Source organism: Pristiophorus japonicus, chromosome 1, assembly GCF_044704955.1.
Source record: "Pristiophorus japonicus isolate sPriJap1 chromosome 1, sPriJap1.hap1, whole genome shotgun sequence".
Taxonomy (NCBI): domain Eukaryota; kingdom Metazoa; phylum Chordata; class Chondrichthyes; family Pristiophoridae; genus Pristiophorus; species Pristiophorus japonicus.
Genome location: NC_091977.1, coordinates 26,041,042 through 26,060,591, shown reverse-complemented (window position 1 = coordinate 26,060,591; position 19,550 = coordinate 26,041,042). Strand labels below are relative to the sequence as shown.

Below are 19,550 nucleotides of genomic sequence, written 5' to 3'. Positions count from 1 at the left end.
CCTCTCTCTCTCCCCCCAGCCTCTCTCTATCCAACCAGCCTCTCTCTCTCTCCCCCAGCCTCTCTTTCTCCAACCAGCCTCTCTCTCTCCTGCAGCCTCTCTCTATCCAACCAGCCTCTCTCTCTCCAACCAGCCTCTCTCTCTCTCCCCCAGCCTCTCTTTCTCCAACCAGCCTCTCTCTCTCCTGCAGCCTCTCTCTATCCAACCAGCCTCTCTCTCTCCAACCAGCCTCTCTCTCTCTCCCCCAGCCTCTCTTTCTCCAACCAGCCTCTCTCTCTCCCCCCAGCCTCTCTCTATCTAACCAGCCTCTTTCTCTGTCCCGCAGCCTCTCTCTATCCAACCAGCCTCTTCTCTCTCTCTCTCCCCCCAGCCTCTCTCTATCTCCCCCAGCCTCTCTCTATCTCCCCCCCAGCCTCTCTCTCTCTCTTACCCCAGCTTCTCTCTCTCTCCCCCCAGCCTTTCTCTCTTTCCCCAGCCTCTCTCTCCCCCCAGCCTCTTTCTCTCCCCCAGAACTCTCTCTCTCCCCCCCCCAGTCTCTCTCTCTCTCTCCCCCAGTATCTCTCTCTCTCTCCCCGCCCCCCCAGCCTTTCTCTCTTTCCCCAGCCTCTCTCACTCCCTCTCCCAGCCTCTCTCTCTTCCCAGCCTCTCTCTCGCCCATCCCGCTGCAGCCTCTCTCTCTCTCTTTCCCCTAGCCTCTCTCTATCTCCCCCCAGCCCCTCTCTCTCTCCCCCCAGCCTCTCTCTCCCTCCCTTCTGGCCCCACGCCCACCGCTCTCGGCCCCACGCCCAGCAGCTCTCGGCTCCAGGCCGGCCGGGGTGGGAGAGAGTCGGAGGCGGGGGAAGACAGTCGGGGGCCAGGGCCGTGGCCTCAGGTCCTGCTTCTCGACACCATGTGGAGGGAATGATTCGGGCCGGGAAGGGGGGTGGGGGTGGAGCTTGACAGGGGTCGGGGCTTGTTGCATCAAGGTGTTGACGCTGAGTAGCCAGCTGCTCGGTGCGGAGAAGTATCTGCGAGCAGCATCGTCGTGAAAGGAAGAAAGTCACTCCGGTTCTCTGGGAACAAAGGCCTGATCAGCCCACATTCTTCATTGTACTCCGCAATCATAGATATAAACCCTTTGGGGGAGAGGTTGGACGACTTTGTGCCTGCCGTTAGTGCCCCCAGGGGGCGCTAATGAGTTTGCGACCAGGACTGGCACTGTTAACGACTCCCGCCATATTGGGCGGGGGTTTAGCGGCGGCGCTACATTGTTGCACTCCGATCGCCTGCGCCCGGAGATCGTGATGTCATCGGCGTGCGCATCACCCCAGTAGTGCCGCCGGCCCTGAAATTGTTTTTTGCCTCTTGCAGCTGCCCTGGGCAAAAACACCGACAGCTTCGGGGGGACAAGTATCGAAAGCTGGCCGCTACCGGGGCGAAAATTAAAGGGGAGATGGCCGAGTGCTGAAAAGAAAAACCTCACCTTTTCGTTGCCGCTCCTCATGCAGTTCTTCGTGGGGTTGTGAGTGTGATCGCTCAGCCAAACACTCCTGCTCCTGATCCGAGCGGTCCAGATAGGTGCCTTTTTCTTTTGCAGAGTCGACATTGTGGGCCCTTCCCCAAGTGTGTAGTGCTGCTGAAGGGGCGAGATTTCTGCGCCTGGTGCTAAGTCTCGCGCCTCCTGAGTATTACTGCCCCCACATGAGGAATACTGACTGTACAATATTAATGTTTGATAACTGAATAGAACAGCTTGTTTGAATACAAGTTGGTCATACTTTGTCACACCTCAAGGTCTCAAAGCCCTTTACAGCCAATGAAGTACTTTTGGAGTGTAGTCACTGTTGTAATGTAGGAAACCCGGCAGCCAATTTTCACACAGCAAGCTCCAACAAACAGCAATGTGATAGTGACTAGATAATCTGTTTCTGTCATGTTGATTGAGGGATAAATATTGGCCAGGACACCGGGGATAACTCCCCTGCTCTTCTTCGAAACAGTGCCATAGGATCTTTTATGTCCACCTGAGAAAGCAGATGGGGCCTGGGTTTAACGTCTCATCTGAAAGATGGCACCTCCGACAGAGCAGCATTCCCTCAGTACTGCACTGGGAGTGTCAGGCGAGATTTTTGTGCTCACGTCTCTGCAGTGGATCTCAATATAAAGTATGTAAGGCTCACAAAGGCTGCATTTCCTACCTGTGAACCTGTGCGTGTTTGATGAATGTGAGAAGGTTCCGTAATCTGGGGCACAATAACGTTCTCAGGGGTTGAAATTAATTTCAGCCTATTTTCAGGCCTGAAATAGGCGCAAGGCATGAGGCTCGAGGCTCAGCCAAAATTCAGCCTCCCATACTTAATCAGCATATTGCCGGTGAGCTGTGAGCACCTGTAAATGCAGACATTAGAGTACTGCGTACCGTTTTGGTCTCCGTACTTAAGGAAGGATACACTTGCATTGGAGGCTGTTTAGAGAAGGTTCACGGAGATTCCGGAGATGAGGGGGTTGACTTATGAGGATAGGTTGAGTAGGTTGGGTCTATGCACATTGGAGTTCAGAAGAATGAGAGGTGATCTTATTAAAATATATAAGATAATGAGGGGGCTCGACTAGGTGGATGCAGAGAGGATATTTCCACTTATAGGGGAACTAAAATTAGGAGACATAGTCTCAGAATAAGGGGCCCCCCCATTTAAAACTGAGATGAGGAGGAATTTCTTCCCTCAAAGGGTTGTAAATCTGTGGAATTCTCTGCCCCAGAGAGCTGTGGAGGCTGGGTCATTGAATATATTTAAGGCAGAGATAGACAGATTTTTGAGTGATAAGGGAATAAAGGAGCGGGCAGGGAAGTGAAACTGAGTCCATGATCAGACCAGCCATGATCTTATTGAATGGCGGAGCAGGCTCGAGGGGCCAAATGGCCTACTCCTGTTCCTATTTTTTATGTTCTTATATAAAAAAAATTCTCCTCATCTTCCCTTCTGGTTCTTTTGCCAAATACCTTCGATCTGTGCCCTCTGATTAATGACCCTCCTGTCAGTGGAAACAGTTTCTCCCTACATATTCTTATCAAAACCCTTCAAAATGTGAACACCTTTATTAAATGGCCCCTTTGGCAGCAGTGCTGTAACATAAACGCTGTATAATGGACCCTCTGCCCTCTGTCTACACAAAGAGAGATGTCAGTGCTGATGAATGGAACGTTTTCCCACTTTGTGATAGCAACAGTAAGCCATCTCAGCAAGGGCCAGATTTCAGACTAAAGCTTCTTTCATTTCGCTCTTGTGTCCTGGGCAGCCAATGGCAATATCAAAGTATACTTGCAGGAAGCATAAAAAGAAGGTCTTTTCAACTGCCAGCATTAGTAGTGAACCTGGCAAGTTTACCGTGGTATTATCACTGACTACGCAACACACGCGCAAGTCAGGAGCAGATGGCACTAGGTAAGCACTAGAGTCAAGCAAACGCAACTTAATTCTCTCTGTACACTGCCTGACAATGCACCTCATCTCAGCTTCAGAAAAAAATATACCTTTACTGCACTGATCTAAGCCAAATACTCTAACGAGCCTTTTAAAATTTTTTGCTCATGGGATATGGGCATCGCTGGCAAGGCCAGCATTAATTGTCCATCCCTAATTGCCCTTGAGAAGAACTGCTATTCTTTTTTTAATATAGCAGTTTGGTACAACTGAGTGGCTCGCTAGGCCATTTCAGAGGCGCAGTGAAGAGTCACCCATATTGCTGTGGGTCTGGAGTCACATATAGTTCAGACCGGGTAATGGCGGCAGATTTCCTTCCCTAAAGGGCATTTAGTGAACCAGATGGGGTTTTATTACAATCTGGTAGTTTCCGGTACCACAATCGATGACTAGCATTTTAATCCAGAATTATTTAATTCTCTGAATTTAAATTTCCCCACAGTTGTGGTGGGATTTGAACTCATATCTCCGGATCATTAGTCCAGGACTTCTCCATTACTTGTCCAGGAAAATAACCACGATGCTATATTCCCAGGTCAGCACATAGTTTAATGAAAAAGCTTTCTTTCTTTTCCCTTTAAAGTTTTATTCGGTTTTGGAAAATACTGTGATTGTATCGCAGATTACACAGTACTGGCTGGGACATGCACTTTATATGCTGAGATGTCAGCTTGACGAGACGATTGCAGTAATGCCACCACTTGCAATTTTCTTAAGGATTTATTGAGTTTGCACCGTTGTGTTAATGCGCATGATTCATGAACATAGACAGGAGAGAGCACGCGAGAGAGAAATATCAATTGCTTTTATATTGGCTTAGCGCTGACTCAAGCTCCCAGCCAGAGGCAACAACCAAAGTAAACTTTCCCGATTTGCCAAGGCTGGTGGCCAGAAACACCCAGTTGAACGAAAGGTGCCAAATGAAAGCAGATATTGTTTATGTAATTTAAATAAAAATTGTTCTTATGATGTGGACGATGCTGGCAAGGCCAGCATTTATTTCCCATCCCTAGTTACCCTGAGAAGGTTGTGGTGGGCCTACTTCTAGTACTGCTGCAGTCCCTGTGGTTGATGGTACTCCCACGCTGGTGTGAAGTAGCGGACTTCTAGGATATTGACCCGGTCATGGTGAAGCAACGGCGATTGATGCCCAAATCAGGATGGTGTGTGATTCTGAAGGGAACTTGAGCATCCCTGATTATAATCGCTCAACCATTGGTGGCCGTGCCTTCTGATGCCTCGGCCCCAAACTCTGGAACTCTCTGCCTAAACCCCTCCGCCTCTCTACCTCTCTTTCCTCCTTCAAGACACTCCTTAAAACCTACTTCTTTGACCAAGCTTTTGGTCACCTGCCCTAATTTCTACTTATGCGGCTCGATGTCAAATTTTTTATCTCATAATACTCCTGTGAAGTGCCTTGGGACGTTTTACTATGTTAAAGGCACTATATAAATATGTTGTTGTTGTTGTTGTTGTTGATAATGGTCATGTGACATTGCTGCTCTTGTCCTTTATGGGGTCACAGGTTGCAGCGCTGGAATGTACTATTACAAGGAGTCTGATTGGTAGGAAAAAAAATGTTGCTGATCTTCTATCTTTCATTTGATTTACTTTGAGAATAGATGAACCTAACCTTCCTGCACCCAACGCCCCCCCCCCCCCGCAAATAAAACTCATACTTCCGTGACACGGTTAAAGTAAAGTATAGGTATTCAAACTGGTTTTGGATGAGGCTCCCAGTGGTTTGCCAGAGGATCAGATTTCCCCTTGTCGGTAGCCAGGCATATCTGGGAGTTCTGCTTTCTATGTTTTATCCATTTTTCAACAAGAGGAACATCAACTTGCATTTGTACAGCACAATTAACATAGCCATACATCCCAAGGGACTTCCAGGAGCATTATCAACCAAAGATTGGCACCAAGCCAGAGAAGGAAACCTTAGAACAGGTGACTGAAAACTAGATCAAAGAGGTAAGTTTTAAGGAGCGTCTTAAAGGAGGAGAGCTGGAGAGTTTTAGCGATGGAATTCCGGAGCTGAAGGCCTCTGCAGCTGAAGGCACGGCCACCAATGGTGGAGCGAATGAAAAGCGGGGATACGCAAGAGGCCCGAATTGGAGGAACCCTGAGGGTGAGAGGTGGTTACAGAGATAGGGATGGGCAAGGCCCTGGAGGGATTTTGAACACAACTATGAGAATTTTAAATTTGAAGGGTTGGTAGAACCGAAGCCACATTACAACAATGACCACACTTCCACAAGCACTTCATTGGCTGCAAAGCGCTTTGGGACGTCTGGTGATCGTGAAAGGGCTATAGAAATGCAAGTCTTTCTAAGTCTTTCCTAGGTCACATACAATCCTCCCTATAATTTTCTGAGTGGCTGCACGGACCCTTTAATGGGCGGCACGGCCCATTCAAAGTTCTGCGCATGCGTGGTTTTTCCATTTGAAAGCTGGTGAGCCGGCTGCTCGAGACTTCCAGAGTGCTGCACAGCCTCACAGCTTAAAGGGAACATTGGTCACATCGACACATTTTCCTGACTTACCAGCATGTTTTTCTAGTCTTGTATAATTAATAGAAACACTTTCTACGAAGATGACACTGTTTTCCTTTTAGCAGCTAACATTGTCTTTCAACAACAACAACTTGTATTTATATAGCGTCTTTAATGTAGTGAAACTTCCCAAGACGCTTCATGGGACTATTATAAGACAATAAATTTGACATCGAGCCGCATAAGGAAAAATCAGGGCAGGTTGGTCACAGAGATAGGTTTTAAGGAGCGTCTTAAAGGAGGAAAGAGAGGTAGAAAGACGGAAGGGTTTGGGGAGGGAGTTCCAGAGCTTGGGGCCGAGGCAACAGAAGGTGCGGCCACCAATGGTTGAGCGATTATAATCAGGGATGCTTAGGAGGGCAGAATTAGAGGGGCATAGATACCTCGGTGGGTTGTGGGGCTGGAGGAGATTACAGAGATAGGGAGGGGGCGAGACAATGGAGGGATTTGAAAACAAGGATTATGTTAATCAATGGGTCAGTGTGTCCTTGGGAGTGTGTCAATATTAGTAAAGGGTCTTCAAGAGTCAGTCAATATTTGCAGCGTACCTGGCACGAGAGAAAGCTCAGAAACAACTGTTTGAGTCGAGATAACAGATACGGAGAATAGCATGCCACACAGATTTGATACTGGATCAGGTTAACTTGTGCCCATGGGCATTAATTAATAGCAGGATTGAGTTTCTAACATGGACAATGGAAGCATTATCAACATATTAACAAACCTCTCTGGGTCTCTCCATCTCTCTCTCTCTTCCCTTAAGACGCTCTTGAAAACCTACCTCTTTGATCAAGCTTATGGCCAGTGGTCCCACTGTGGCTCGGCATCAATTTTTGTTTGATAATCGCTCCTGTGGAGCACACTTGGGACTTTTTAACTACGTTAAAGGTGCTATATAAATGCAAGTTGTTGTTGTTGTTTCAGTGGTAGATCACAGCGAGATAGTCTACAATCTCCCAAAACCCCTGCTGTGCAAGGGTGTGGCTTACCTTCCGATAACGCCAGTACTGATTGCCTTTCATACCATGGCAGTCATACAGCGTGACGGAGCTGCTGTGGGAGATGGCATCGAAGCAGAACTTCCTGGTATGAAGTGGCTCTCCAGGCCGTATGTCCTCTCGCCAGCCAAATGTAAATATCTGAGAAGTCAAAGGAGATTATATTTTACAAAAAAGCACACTGAGGACTGGATGAACTCCTGCCAGGTTAACTGGAAACCAAGGGCAAAATATAAACCCATTAGTTGGCCTGATAGACAATATGTTTGTAAATGTAAAGAGTGCCGAAATAAAATAAATCAGGGAACCCACGGTTACCTCAGAGGGCAGACGGGGCCTTGGTTTAACGTCTCATCCGAAATACACCACCCTCGAACAGCGCAGTGCTCCCTCAGTACTATACTGAAGTGCCAGCCTGGATCATGTGCTCAAGCCTCTGGAGTCGGGCTTAAACCCACAACTTTCTGGCTCAAGAGGCGAGAGTGCTACCCACTGAGCCATGACTTTAATGTGGAGGGAAGAGTGGAGAGGCAACGAGTTTAAGGAGGGGATTCCAAATAGTGGTTATACAGGCAGCTTAAAGCACCATCAATGTGGGCAAAGGTAAAGGAAGTGAGGTTGTTTCAACAAACTGAAAATATGATCTTGGTCATTATGCCACCATTCACACCCTATCTTGACTAATGTTTTTCTAACTCCTGGCATTACCATTTGAATTCGGCCCATCATCCCTTTTGTCTCTCTAATCTCTCCTGTCTTCCACCTTTTTGTTCTTTCTCCCCCTCCCCCTTTCACTGTTTGTTCAGAATCTGTTCTTTTCGAACACTCTCCAGTTCTGACGAAGGGTCATCGACCCGAAACGTTAACTCTGCTTCCTCTCCACAGATGCTGCCTGATCCACTGAGGTTTCCAGCATTTTCTGCTTTTATTCCAGATTCCAGCATCCGCAGTATTTTACTTTTGTGAAAATATGATCCAGAGGGAAACACTGGAGGGTGGAATTTCTGGCCGGGGGGGGGGGGGGGGGGGGTGGGCGGGGTCGGTGGGTTGGGGGTCGTGGGGTTGTGTCTTTCACATCCTCCCCTAAAGCCTAGCCAATTCTGCCGCACTTGATGGCATGTTTTCTGTGGTGGAACCCCAGATGACCATTAGTGACGCGGTCATTTGCCATTGGCAGGCAGGTCAGGAAGCCCCTGAAAGCCCACCGTGGTTAGAGGCGGAGGATACCAGCGGGAACACGTTGGATTTACATCGAGGTACGTCCATGCGTTGATTTTTCAGGGATGGTGAGGAGGGCCCAGATATTAACTGCGTTGCTCCATCAAATCCTTTCCACAATTGCAGATGACTGTAGGTTATGTAAAAATTGACAAGTACATCTGCTTTTGGCGACAGTACATTCTAGTTAAAACATTGTAATTGGTTCTCTGCGTACACTTAAGGCTGCCATTCCGTATGATTGCATTCGTATTTGTGCTTAATTTGCCACTGTCTGCAACATTACCCCTGGAGGAGTCTCGAAAAATAACCTCCTCAGGTGGTTCTCCATGCGCCGCCCCATTGATGTCAGAGTCATCCAAGAGGATCATGCATGATTTCCAATTTTGAAGGCAAACCTTCTGACCACTAGAATCATAGGATGGTTACAGCACAGAAGAAGGCCATTTCCCGTTGAGCCCGTGCCAACTCTCAGCGAGTCCCACTCCCCTGCCCCTTCCCCGTAGCCCTGAAAATGTATTTATCCTGTTCCTTTTTCAAAGATAAGTTTGAGTCTGCCTCCACCACCCTTTCAGGCAGTGCATTCCATGATCCTAATCATTCGCTGCGTAAAAATGTTTTTTTCTTATGTCACCTTTGGTTCTTTTGACAATCACCTTAAGTCTGTGTCCTCTGGTTCTCATAGCAGTGCATTTGGAAAGAGGTAATATGATAGGTCCAAGTCAGCATGGATTTGTGAAAGGGAAATCATGCTTGACAAATCTTCTGGAATTTTTTGAGGATGTTTCCAGTAGAGTGGACAAGGGAGAACCAGTTGATGTGGTATATTTGGACTTTCAGAAGGCTTTCGACAAGGTCCCACACAAGAGATTAATGTGCAAAGTTAAAGCACATGGGATTGGGGGTAGTGTACTGACATGGATTGAGAACTGGTTGTCAGACAGGAAGCAAAGAGTAGGAGTAAATGGGGACTTTTCAGAATGGCAGGCAGTGACTAGTGGGGTACCGCAAGGTTCTGTGCTGGGGCCCCAGCTGTTTACACTGTACATTAATGATTTAGACGAGGGGATTAAATGTAGTATCTCCAAATTTGCGGATGACACTAAGTTGGGTGGCAGTGTGAGCTGCAAGGAGGATTCTATGAGGTAGCAGAGCGACTTGGATAGGTTAGGTGAGTGGGCAAATGCATGGCAGATGAAGTATAATGTGGATAAATGTGAGGTTATCCACTTTGGTGGTAAAAACAGAGAGACAGACTATTATCTGAATGGTGACAGATTAGGAAAAGGGCAGGTGCAAAGAGACCTGGGTGTCATGGTACATCAGTCATTGAAGGTTGGCATGCAGGTACAGCAGGCGGTTAAGAAAGCAAATGGCATGTTGGCCTTCATAGCGAGGGGATTTGAGTACAAGGGCAGGGAGGTGTTGCTACAATTGTACAGGGCCTTGGTGAGGCCACACCTGGAGTATTGTGTACAGTTTTGGTCTCCTAACCTGAGGAAGGACATTCTTGCTATTGAGGGAGTGCAGCGAAGGTTCACCAGACTGATTCCCGGGATGGCGGGACTGACCTATCAAGAAAGACTGGATCAACTGGGCTTGTATTCACTGGAGTTCAGGAGAATGAGAGGGGACCTCATAGAAACGTTTAAAATTCTGACGGGGTTAGACAGGTTAGATGCAGGAAGAATGTTCCCAATGTTGGGGAAGTCCAGAACCAGGGGACACAGTCTAAGGATAAGGGGGAAGCCATTTAGGACCGAGATGAGGAGGAATTTCTTCACCCAGAGAGTGGTAAACCTGTGGAATTCTCTACCACAGAAAGTTGTTGAGGCCAATTCACTAAATATATTCAAAAAGGAGTTAGATGAAATCCTTACTACTAAAGGAATCAAGGGGTATGGTGAGAAAGCAGGAATGGGGTACTGAAGTTGCATGTTCAGCCATGAACTCATTGAATGGCCTACTCCTGCACCAATTTTCTATGTTTCTATGTTTCTATGTTTCAACCCTTCCGCCAATGGGAACAGTTTCCCTCTATCTGCTCTGTCCAGACCCCTCATGATTTTGAACACCTCTATCAAATCTCCTCTCAATCTTCTCTGCTCCAAGGCTACCTCTAAGCAATGGAGCACTGCAGTGCAGTCAGGAGGATTCACTGCAAATTCCTAGATTCCACTCTATGGTATTCCTTCATTAAATCCCTCAGCCTTCCGACCTCTCCTCTGTTGAAAAGCCCATCCCATCAACCAAGATTTTGGACACCCTTTCTCAATTTTCCTTCTCTGACTCAGCAACCATTTCCCTCATGTCTCCCTGAAGATGCTTGGGACGTTTTTCTATGTTCAAGGTGCTATATAAGTTGTTATTGTTGAATTGTGCCTAGATTTTCTACTCTCAGGCGTGACTCGAGTGGTCACAGGTAGAAATGTTAAGATTGAGGCTTTGCCGGACTGGCAGCCTCGGGTGGGAAGCTTAGCTCAACGAGGACACCAAGGTTGCGAATGGTCTGGTTTGGCCTCAAGCAGTTGCTGGCAAATGGTAGCCTTGCTTCTGACTCAAGGCAAGAGTGATCTCAAGTTAGCCTTCATGGGCCCAAGTTTCCATCCCCAGTAAAAAGGCGCACCTCCATAAGGTGCGCCGACTTTCTAGAATGAAAAGAGCGCCGAAAACTTACCTGCTAATTCTCCGAGCCCCTCAGGACGTCTTCGGGCTTGGCGTGGCGCAGCACAAGGGGTGGGGACGGAGCTAGGTCCCGCGCTGAAAACAGTGCCGGGACCTCTGCACATGCGCGCTAGAGTGTGCGCGCATGTGCAGTAGCTCCTTGCAGCACGAAGCTCTGCAATTCAGCCTCCTGTTCAGCCCTCCGCCCCCCCCGCATTCAGCCTGTAGCAAAACACTTCCCACATGGATATTATATTCTCCAGTGGTCAGCCCTGTTTACTGTTTTCTGCACCTTTTCGTGCATTGTTTACAAGTGTAAATTTACAACTAAAAAACACAACACAATGCATTATATCAAGTTGGCTGTGGGCTGCAAGGTAATTGACTAGCATTCATTTAACAAAATGTTTTTATTGCAAACTGTGAAATTGTCATGTGGAAAAGCGGATTTCGCATTGTTGATCAATGCTCCCTTAACGTATAGCTACTGTTTGTATAGATACTTATATAGAAGTATAGATGCACAACGTTTGTCTACCAACCCCCGCGTTCAGCCTCCCTCCCGTTCAGCCTCCCCCCCCCCACGTTCAACCTCCCCCACCCTGCATTCAGCCTCCCCCCCCCCACCGCGTTCAGCCTCCGTTAACCCCCCGCCGCGTTCAGCTTCCGTTAACCCCCCCCCCGCCACGTTCAGCCTCCCCCCTCCGGCGTTCAGCCTCCATTACCCCACCCGTGTTCAGCCTCCCCCCCGCGTTCAGCCTCCGTTAACCCCCCCCGCGTTTAGCCTCCCTCCCGCGCGTTCAGCCTCCGTTAACCCCCCCCCCGCGTTTAGCCTCCCTCCCGCGCGTTCAGCCTCCGTTAACCACTCCCCCGCGTTCAGCCTCCCCCCCCCCCCCCCGCGTTCAGCCTCCGTTCAGCCACCCCCCTCCCTCCCATTCAGCCTCCCCCCTACTCCCCCTCTCCATCCCCTCCTTCCCCCTCCCGCCTCCTTCCCCCTCCTCCCTCCCTCCCCCTCCACCCCCACCCCTCACTATCAGAAACACAGAGAGACACAGACAGAGACAGAGAGAGACACACTGACAGAAACAGACACAGAGAGAGAGACACTGACAGAGAGAGAGAGACACTGGCAGAGACACAGAGAGAGACACTGCCAGAAACACAGAGAGAGACACTGTCAGAGAGAGAGACACTGTCAGAAACACAGAGAGAGACACTGACAGAGAGAGAGACACTGACAGAGACACAGAGAGAGACACTGACAGAGAGAGAGACACTGACAGAGACACAGAGAGAGACACTGACAGAGAGAGAGACACTGTCAGAAACACAGAGAGAGAGACACTGACAGAGAGAGAGAGAGACACTGACAGAGAGAGAGACACTGTCAGAAACATACAGAGAGACACTGACAGAGAGAGAGAGACACTGACAGAGACACAGAGAGAGACACTGACAGAGAGAGAGACACTGACAGAGACACAGAGACACAGCCTCCCCCCTACTCCCCCTCTCCATCCCCTCCTAGGCCCAACCCGCAGCCTCAGTGTAAATGTTGAGACGGTTGTGAATCTGTGGAATTCTCTGCCCAAGGAAGCAGTTGAGGTTAGCTCATTGAATGTATTCAAATCACAGATAGATAGATTTTTAACCAATAAGGGAATTAAGGGTTATGGGGAGCGGGCGGGTAAGTGGAGCTGAGTCCACGGCCAGATCAGCCATGATCTTGTTGAATGGCGGAGCAGGCTCGAGGGGCTAGATGGCCTACTCCTGTTCCTAATTCTTATGTTCTAAATGTTAGTAATTATCACCCATTTTGTTTAAGAACCGCCCAATCGGCCCAAGATTCCATTTTCTGCCGGGAATCGGGGTGTAAGGTCCATTTTTTTCACTGGGCGGAATTTTTACTTTTCTTTATGGAATTTTTCGCCGGAAGTAATTTTAAAATCTTAGTGATATTTTGAGCGGCAATCCGTCACTGGCGGTAAATCTAGCTCAATGTTTCTGAAAGCCTATGCCTGTATAGCCAGTGAAAGTTATACTAGTGTTAGTCAACACAGCTTTTCTTTTAAGGCCCATGTTGAGAGAGAAAGCAAGTTACGTCTATTCTTTTAGATATCAACGAGCCTTGGGTAAAATATATTTCGCTTTGTTAAACTGTGGAGAATCATAGAATCATCAGCCTAGAAATTGGGTGTCGCCCCGTTTGGAGGCCGTAACACTCGGGAGGGGTGAGACTTTGCGCCAGGCCCTCTCGATAAATTCGGCCCTGGATGGAAGTGGGCAAGCGCTCCACTTCCTTCCTGGGGTGGTAACGGGCGGACACCTCAGCAGTGGGCCCGTGCAGTACTTCCTTTTCCGAGGGGTCCTTCCCTCAATTAAAGGGAAAGGCCCACACTGCCGACTCTGCCAAAGGAGAATCCACCTACCTGTGGTTGAGAGAATTTGTGAGCACAATATTTCAAGTGAAGAAGGTTTATCCAAAACTCGGCTGCCCGTGTCCTAACTCGCCCCAAGTCCCTCTCACCCATCACCCCTGTTCTCGCTGACCTACATTGGCTCCCGGTTAAGCAACGCCTCAATTTTAAAATTCTCATCCTTCTTTTCAAAATCTGTTCCCTGGCCTCGCCCACCACCCTATCTCTGTAATCTCTTCCAGCCTCACAACCCTCCAAGATCTCTGTACTCTTCCAATTCTGGCCTCTTGCACAACCCTGATTTTAATTGTTCCACCTTTTGTGGTCGTGCCGTCTGTTGCCTAGGTCCCAAGCTCTGGAATTCCCTGCCTAAACCTCTCTGCCAGTCTACCTCTCTCTCCTTCTTTAAGATGCTCCTTAAAATCTACCTATTTAACCAAACTTTTGGTCATCTCCTTATGTGGTTCTGTGTCACATTTTGTTCAATAACGCTCCTGTGAAGCGCCTTGGTACGTTTTATTAAGTTAAAGGTGCTATATAAATGCAAGTTGTTGTTGTTACAGTTTACTATTGTCCTTTAGGGAAGGAAACCTGCCGTCTTTACCTGGTCTGGCTTATATGTGACTCCAGACCCACACCACATGTCATTAACTCTTAACTGTTCTCCAAAGTGTGCTAGCCAGCCACTCAGTTGTTGAAGAAGGCGGCCCACCACTACCTTCTCAGGGCAACTAGGGATGGGCAATAAATGCCAGTGACACCCAGATCCCCAAAATGATTGTGAAAAAAATAGTCAAACTAGCTACTAAACGCAGTATTGCTCAGAGTCATGTGATAATCAGCAGGCGACAACCAATACTCAGCTGGAACAGGACTGGCAGGCAATGTATTCACCAGTATCTTGGGAATTTGATTATGTGATAGCGCACCTGAAATTGACGCCACTGTAGTACAATGAATAAGTGTAGGGAATCATAAAATAACTCAATACCTGTGGAGTTGCCCAGTACAATAACAACAACTTGTATTTATATAACGCCTTTAACGTAGTGAAACGTCCCAAGGTGCTTCACAGGGCTAATTATGACATAAAAAATTTGACACCGAGCCGCATAAGAGGAAATTAGGGCAGGTGACCAAAAAGAGATAGGTTTTAAGGAGCGTCTTGAAGGAGGAAAGAGAGATAGAGAGATGGAGAGGTTTAGGGGAGAATTCCAGATCTTAGGGCCGAGGCAACAGAAGGCACAGCCACCAATGGTTGAGCGATTATAATCAGAAATGCTCAAGAGGGCAGAATTAGAGGAGCGCAGACATCTCGGGAGGGGGGAAGTGGGGGGTTGTGGGGCTGGAGGAGATTACAGAGATAGGGAGGGTCGCGGCCATGGAGGGATTTGAAAACAAGGATGAGAATTTTGAAATTGAGGTATTGCTTAACCGAGAGCCAATGTAGCTCAGCGAGCACAGGGGTGATGGGTGAGCGGGACTTGGTGTGAGTTAGGGCATGGGCAGCTGAGTTTTGGATCCCCTCAAGTTTATGTAAGATAGAATGTGGGTGGCCAGACAGGAGTGCGTTGGAATAGTCAAGTCTAGAGGTAACAAAGGCATGGATGAGGGTTTCAGCAGTGGATGAGCTGAGGCAGGGGCGGAGACGGGCGATGTTACAGAGGTGGAAATGGGCGGTCTTAGTTATGCTGCGGATATGTGGTTGAAAGCTCATTTCAGGGTCAAATGTGACAATACAATGGTGACTTATCAGAACACAGATTAAAGAAAGAAAGACTTGCATTTCAATAGCGCCTTTCACGACCTCAGGACATCCCAAAGCGCTAGCGGGCAATTAATTACTTTGTGACATGGAGTCACTCTTGTAATCTAGGGAACACAGCAGCCAATTTGTGCACAGCAAGCTCCCACCAACATCTGTGAGCAATGTTTCCTGTAAGCTGCGCGGCTATGCAATGCTCCAGAGGTCCCGTACAGCCGACTTTTCAATACAAAATTCGTGCATGCGCGGTATTTTGAATGGGCCGCGCAGGGAACATTGCCTGTGAGATGCATGACTTGCTTTTTATTGATGTTGGTAGAGTGATAAATATTGGTCAGGGCACTGGAGAGAACTCTACTGCTCTTCTTCGAAATAGTGCCGCGGGATCGTTTACGTCCACCTGAGTTGGAAGATAGGGCCTCGGTTTAACGTCTCATCCGAAAGACGGCACCGCCGACAGTGCAGCACTCCCTCAGCACTGCACTGGAGTGTCAGCTGGGATTATGTGCTCAAGTCCCTGGCATGGGACTTGAGCCCACAAACCTGTGGGAGATCTTGCTGAGGGAGTATCAACAGCTGCTGCTGGATTACGACCAGGGCCATGTGTTGACCAGATCAGGAAAGTGAATGTATGGCTGAAGGAGGGGCTCCATTTAATGGGATGCTGGCACCAGTACTGGGACATGAAGGCAGAATATTATCTGAATGGCGGCAGATTAGGAAAAGGGGAGGTGCAACGAGACTGGGTGCCATGGTACATCAGTCATTGAAAGTTGTCATGCAGATACAGCAGGCGGTGAAGAAGGCAAATGGCATGTTGGCCTTCATAGCTAGGGGGTTTGAGTATAGGAGCAGGGAGGTCTTACTGCAGTTGTACAGGGCCTTGGTGAGGCCTCACCTGACATATTGTGTACAGTAATCTGAGGAAGGACATTCTTACTATTGAGGGAGTGCAGCAAAGGTTCACCAGACTGATTCCCAGGATGGCAGGACTGACATATGAGGAGAGACTGGATCAACTGGGCCTGTATTCATTAGAGTTTAAAAGAATGAGAGGGGATCTCATAGAAACATATAAAATTCTGACGGGACTGGACAGGTTAGATGCAGGAAGAATGTTCCCGATGTTGGGGAAGTCCAGAACCAGGGGACACAGTCTAAGGATAAGGGGTAAGCTATTTAGGATCGAGATGAGGAGAAACTTCTTCACTCAGAGAGTTGTTACCTCTGGAATTCTCTACTGCAGAGAATTGTTGATGCCAGTTCATTAGATATATTCAAGAGGGAGTTAGCTATGGCCTTATGGCTAAAGGGATCATGGGGTATAGAAAGAAAGCAGGAAAGGAGTACTGAGGTGAATGATCAGCCATGATCTTATTGAATGGTGGTGCAGGCTCGAAGGGCCGAATGGCCTACTCCTGCACCTATTTTCTATATTTCTATGTTTCTATGGGACAGGGTGGAGCTGTACGGCTGGGTCGGGTTGTGACTGTCACCAGGGTTTTGACTGAAAGCTTCAATAGGGATGTGCAAAGGACTTTGAGCAGTGCGGATAGGGGACACTATTCGATAGAAATAACAGCCTCAAGATAAGAATGAAAATGGAACACAGTCAAGGTCAGAGTACAAAAGTAATAAAGATACTACAAATACTTTGGGGAAGGAGGCAGTTATCAGAGGTAATAATAAAAGACACGTTATAAATAAAACAGCAACGGTGAGAAATAAGAAGGTATTAAATTGCCAGTATCACAATGCACAGCTCATCAGCAGCCAACAGCACGATATCTCAAAAAGTGCGAAGAAACACCATCAGGGCAAATGGGTAGAGTGCGGACAATTATTCATACTTTACACGAATGAAAAGAAAAAAAAAGGGAAGACTTGCATTTATATAGCGCCTTTCACAACCTCAGGACGTTCCAAAGTGCTTTACAGCCAATGAAATACTTTTGTTTTGGAGTGTAGTCACTGTTGTAATGCGGCAGCCAAATTGTGCACAGCAAGCTCCCACAAACAGCAGTGTGATAGTGACCAGATAATCTCTTTTTGCGATGTTGATTGAATGCACTCAGCATAAGAAATAAAACAAGGTTTTGAAAGAGTAGCTAAGGAGAAACTGGTTTCCATTGGCAGGACGGGTGGTAACAGATTTAAAGTAATCGGCAAAAAATTCAGGGGGAGATGAGGAGACCTTTTTTTTACTCAGCAAACTGTTATGATCTGGAATGCATGGTCCAAAAGGATGGTGGAAGCAGATTCAATAGTGACTTTCAAAAGGGAATTGCTTAAATACTTGAAAAGGAAAAATTTGCAGGGCTATGGTGAAAGAGCAGGAGGAGTGGGTCTAAGCCCTTGTGTCAGCCATGGCTCACTGGTAGCACTCTCTAGGTGGGAGCGGCTAGGAGTGAGCAGGTCCTGCTGATTAATGCTGGAGTTGGAGTGAGTTTGTAAAAAGTTGGTAGTGGCTTTTGGGTTGTTTTTCAAATTTTAGGGCCTTTTTGGCCCATAAACATCAGAGAAGCCTGCGGTTCTAGGCCCCTCAGAGGACAATGCATTCGGGATGTAGTTAATCAGGAGAGCAAATGTTTTGAGAAGGGAGAATAAAAGGCCCAAAGATTTGCGCCAGGGCCCCAGGAGGTTTGGAAAATAAAACACAGTGGTGGTTCACTGCCAGGGTAAGGAGATGCGAGCTTGGAATATCATCCAGGCAGTACATGAGGACTGCGGTGAGGGAAGTTGCTTTGCTTGCTGACCAAAGCCGAATGTTGGATTCAAAATGACGGTTAATGGCCAAGAGGAGGTGGAAAGACTGTTACTGAGCCTGAAGGTTGGTGAGAAGTACTTGGATGTATCTCTACTCTTTCTGAAGAGGTGGTGGTTCCATTCTTAAATCAGCCGGTTTATATTGAGGCTGATGTGCTGATAAAAAATTTGGACATTAAATTTTGCTCAGTAATAAAGAGGAGGTACTACCCAGGAACGTGGGTAGCCGATGGAACCCGTTATGTAAAGGTGTGGTTCCCAGAGGGGGTGAAGTCATTACCCTACAGTATGAAATTCGAGACAATAGAAGGAGTGCAGTACTTCTGGGTTCTGCATGATAACCAGGTGAAGGTTTGCTATTACCGTCTTGGACACGACCATCAGTAAGAAGCGGTCCAGACCTGTACTGTTATAACTGCGGCGAGTCTGGACACATCGCTCGGAACTGCAAGGCAGAGAGCTGTGCGGTTTGTCACAAAGGCCCCGTTGTGAGTGTGAGGCAGAACGAAGCCCCTTGAGCGACAAAGAGATGGGAGAAGGAGCAGGAGGTGTGAATGGAGTGGCCGGAGGAGCGGAGCAGGATGAGGACACAGCCGGCGAACAGAACGAGAAAAGAGCACACAAGGAGAGGCAGAAAATTGCAGAGCTGAAAACAAGATGGAGAAACACACCAAGTACGGTGGAAATGGACAAAGACAGCACGGGTCAAGGACAGAGTCGAGCCATAATATGGCTCGCCTCTCCCGAAAGAATCAGGTGTCCGTGAGGGGAGTGGAGGCGGGGTGCTGGGTAAATGTACTCCAAAGAAAGACAGGGAGTCATACATCGCGGGGAGCATGAGGGGGCAAGACCAGGAGAGGCTACTAGAGGCAGGAGCCTTAAAGGGGCAGCAGGACAGAACTTGGGAGCCAAAGATGCCAAAAGGGAGCAAGATGGATGGAGATGCGTCATTGTCCCAGAGAGAGAAGAAACGGGGAGCAAGGGTCAGTGGTGGAGATGAGGTCGAAGGAAGAGGCATTGTTGGAGAAACCAGGTTAGCAGGAAGACTCTCTAAGGGAGATTATGTACCTGCCGGGGAGCAGGGACAGGAGATTACAGAAGAGCTTGAGAGTGAGGAGTCAGAGGGGGATGGAGACATGGAAGTGGGGTTAAGGTGGCATCATGTGGAAAGGGAAAGGTCTTACTGCAGTTGTACAGGGCCTTAGTGAGGCCTCACCTGGAATATTGTGTTCAGTTTTGGTCTCCTAATCTGAGGAAGGACGTTCTTGCTATTGAGGGAGTGCAGCGAAAGTTCATCAGACTGATTCCCGGGATGGCTGGACTGACATATGAGGAGACACTGGATCGACTGGGACTGTATTCACTGGAGTTTAGAAAGATGAGAGGGGATCTCACAGAAACATATAAAATTCTGACAGGACTGGACAGGTTAGATGCAGAAAGAATGTTCCCGATGTTGGGGAAGTCCAGAACCAGGGGACAAAGTCTAAGGATAAGGGGTAAGCCATTTAGGACTGAGATGAGGAGAAACTTCTTCACTCAGAGAGTTGTTAACCTGTGGAATTCCCTACCGCAGTGAGTTGTTGATGCCAGTTCATTGGATATATTCAATAGGGTGTTAGATATGGCCCTTACGGCTAAAGGGATCAAGGGGTATGAAGAGAAAGTAGGAAAAGGGTACTGAGGTGAATGATCAGCCATGATCTTAT

General features: G+C 47.9%; 1 protein-coding gene across 1 annotated transcript in view; it reads right to left on the bottom strand.

Annotated features, from left to right (window-relative positions):
* The window catches only part of galntl6 (polypeptide N-acetylgalactosaminyltransferase like 6), a 1,584,079-nt gene that overhangs the window by 45,611 nt on the left and 1,518,918 nt on the right, over nt 1-19,550 (bottom strand). The window contains exon 11 of the mRNA XM_070895622.1: nt 7,003-7,152. Coding sequence (XP_070751723.1) covers nt 7,003-7,152 — 150 coding nt within the window. The remainder of the gene's footprint in view (nt 1-7,002; nt 7,153-19,550) is intronic.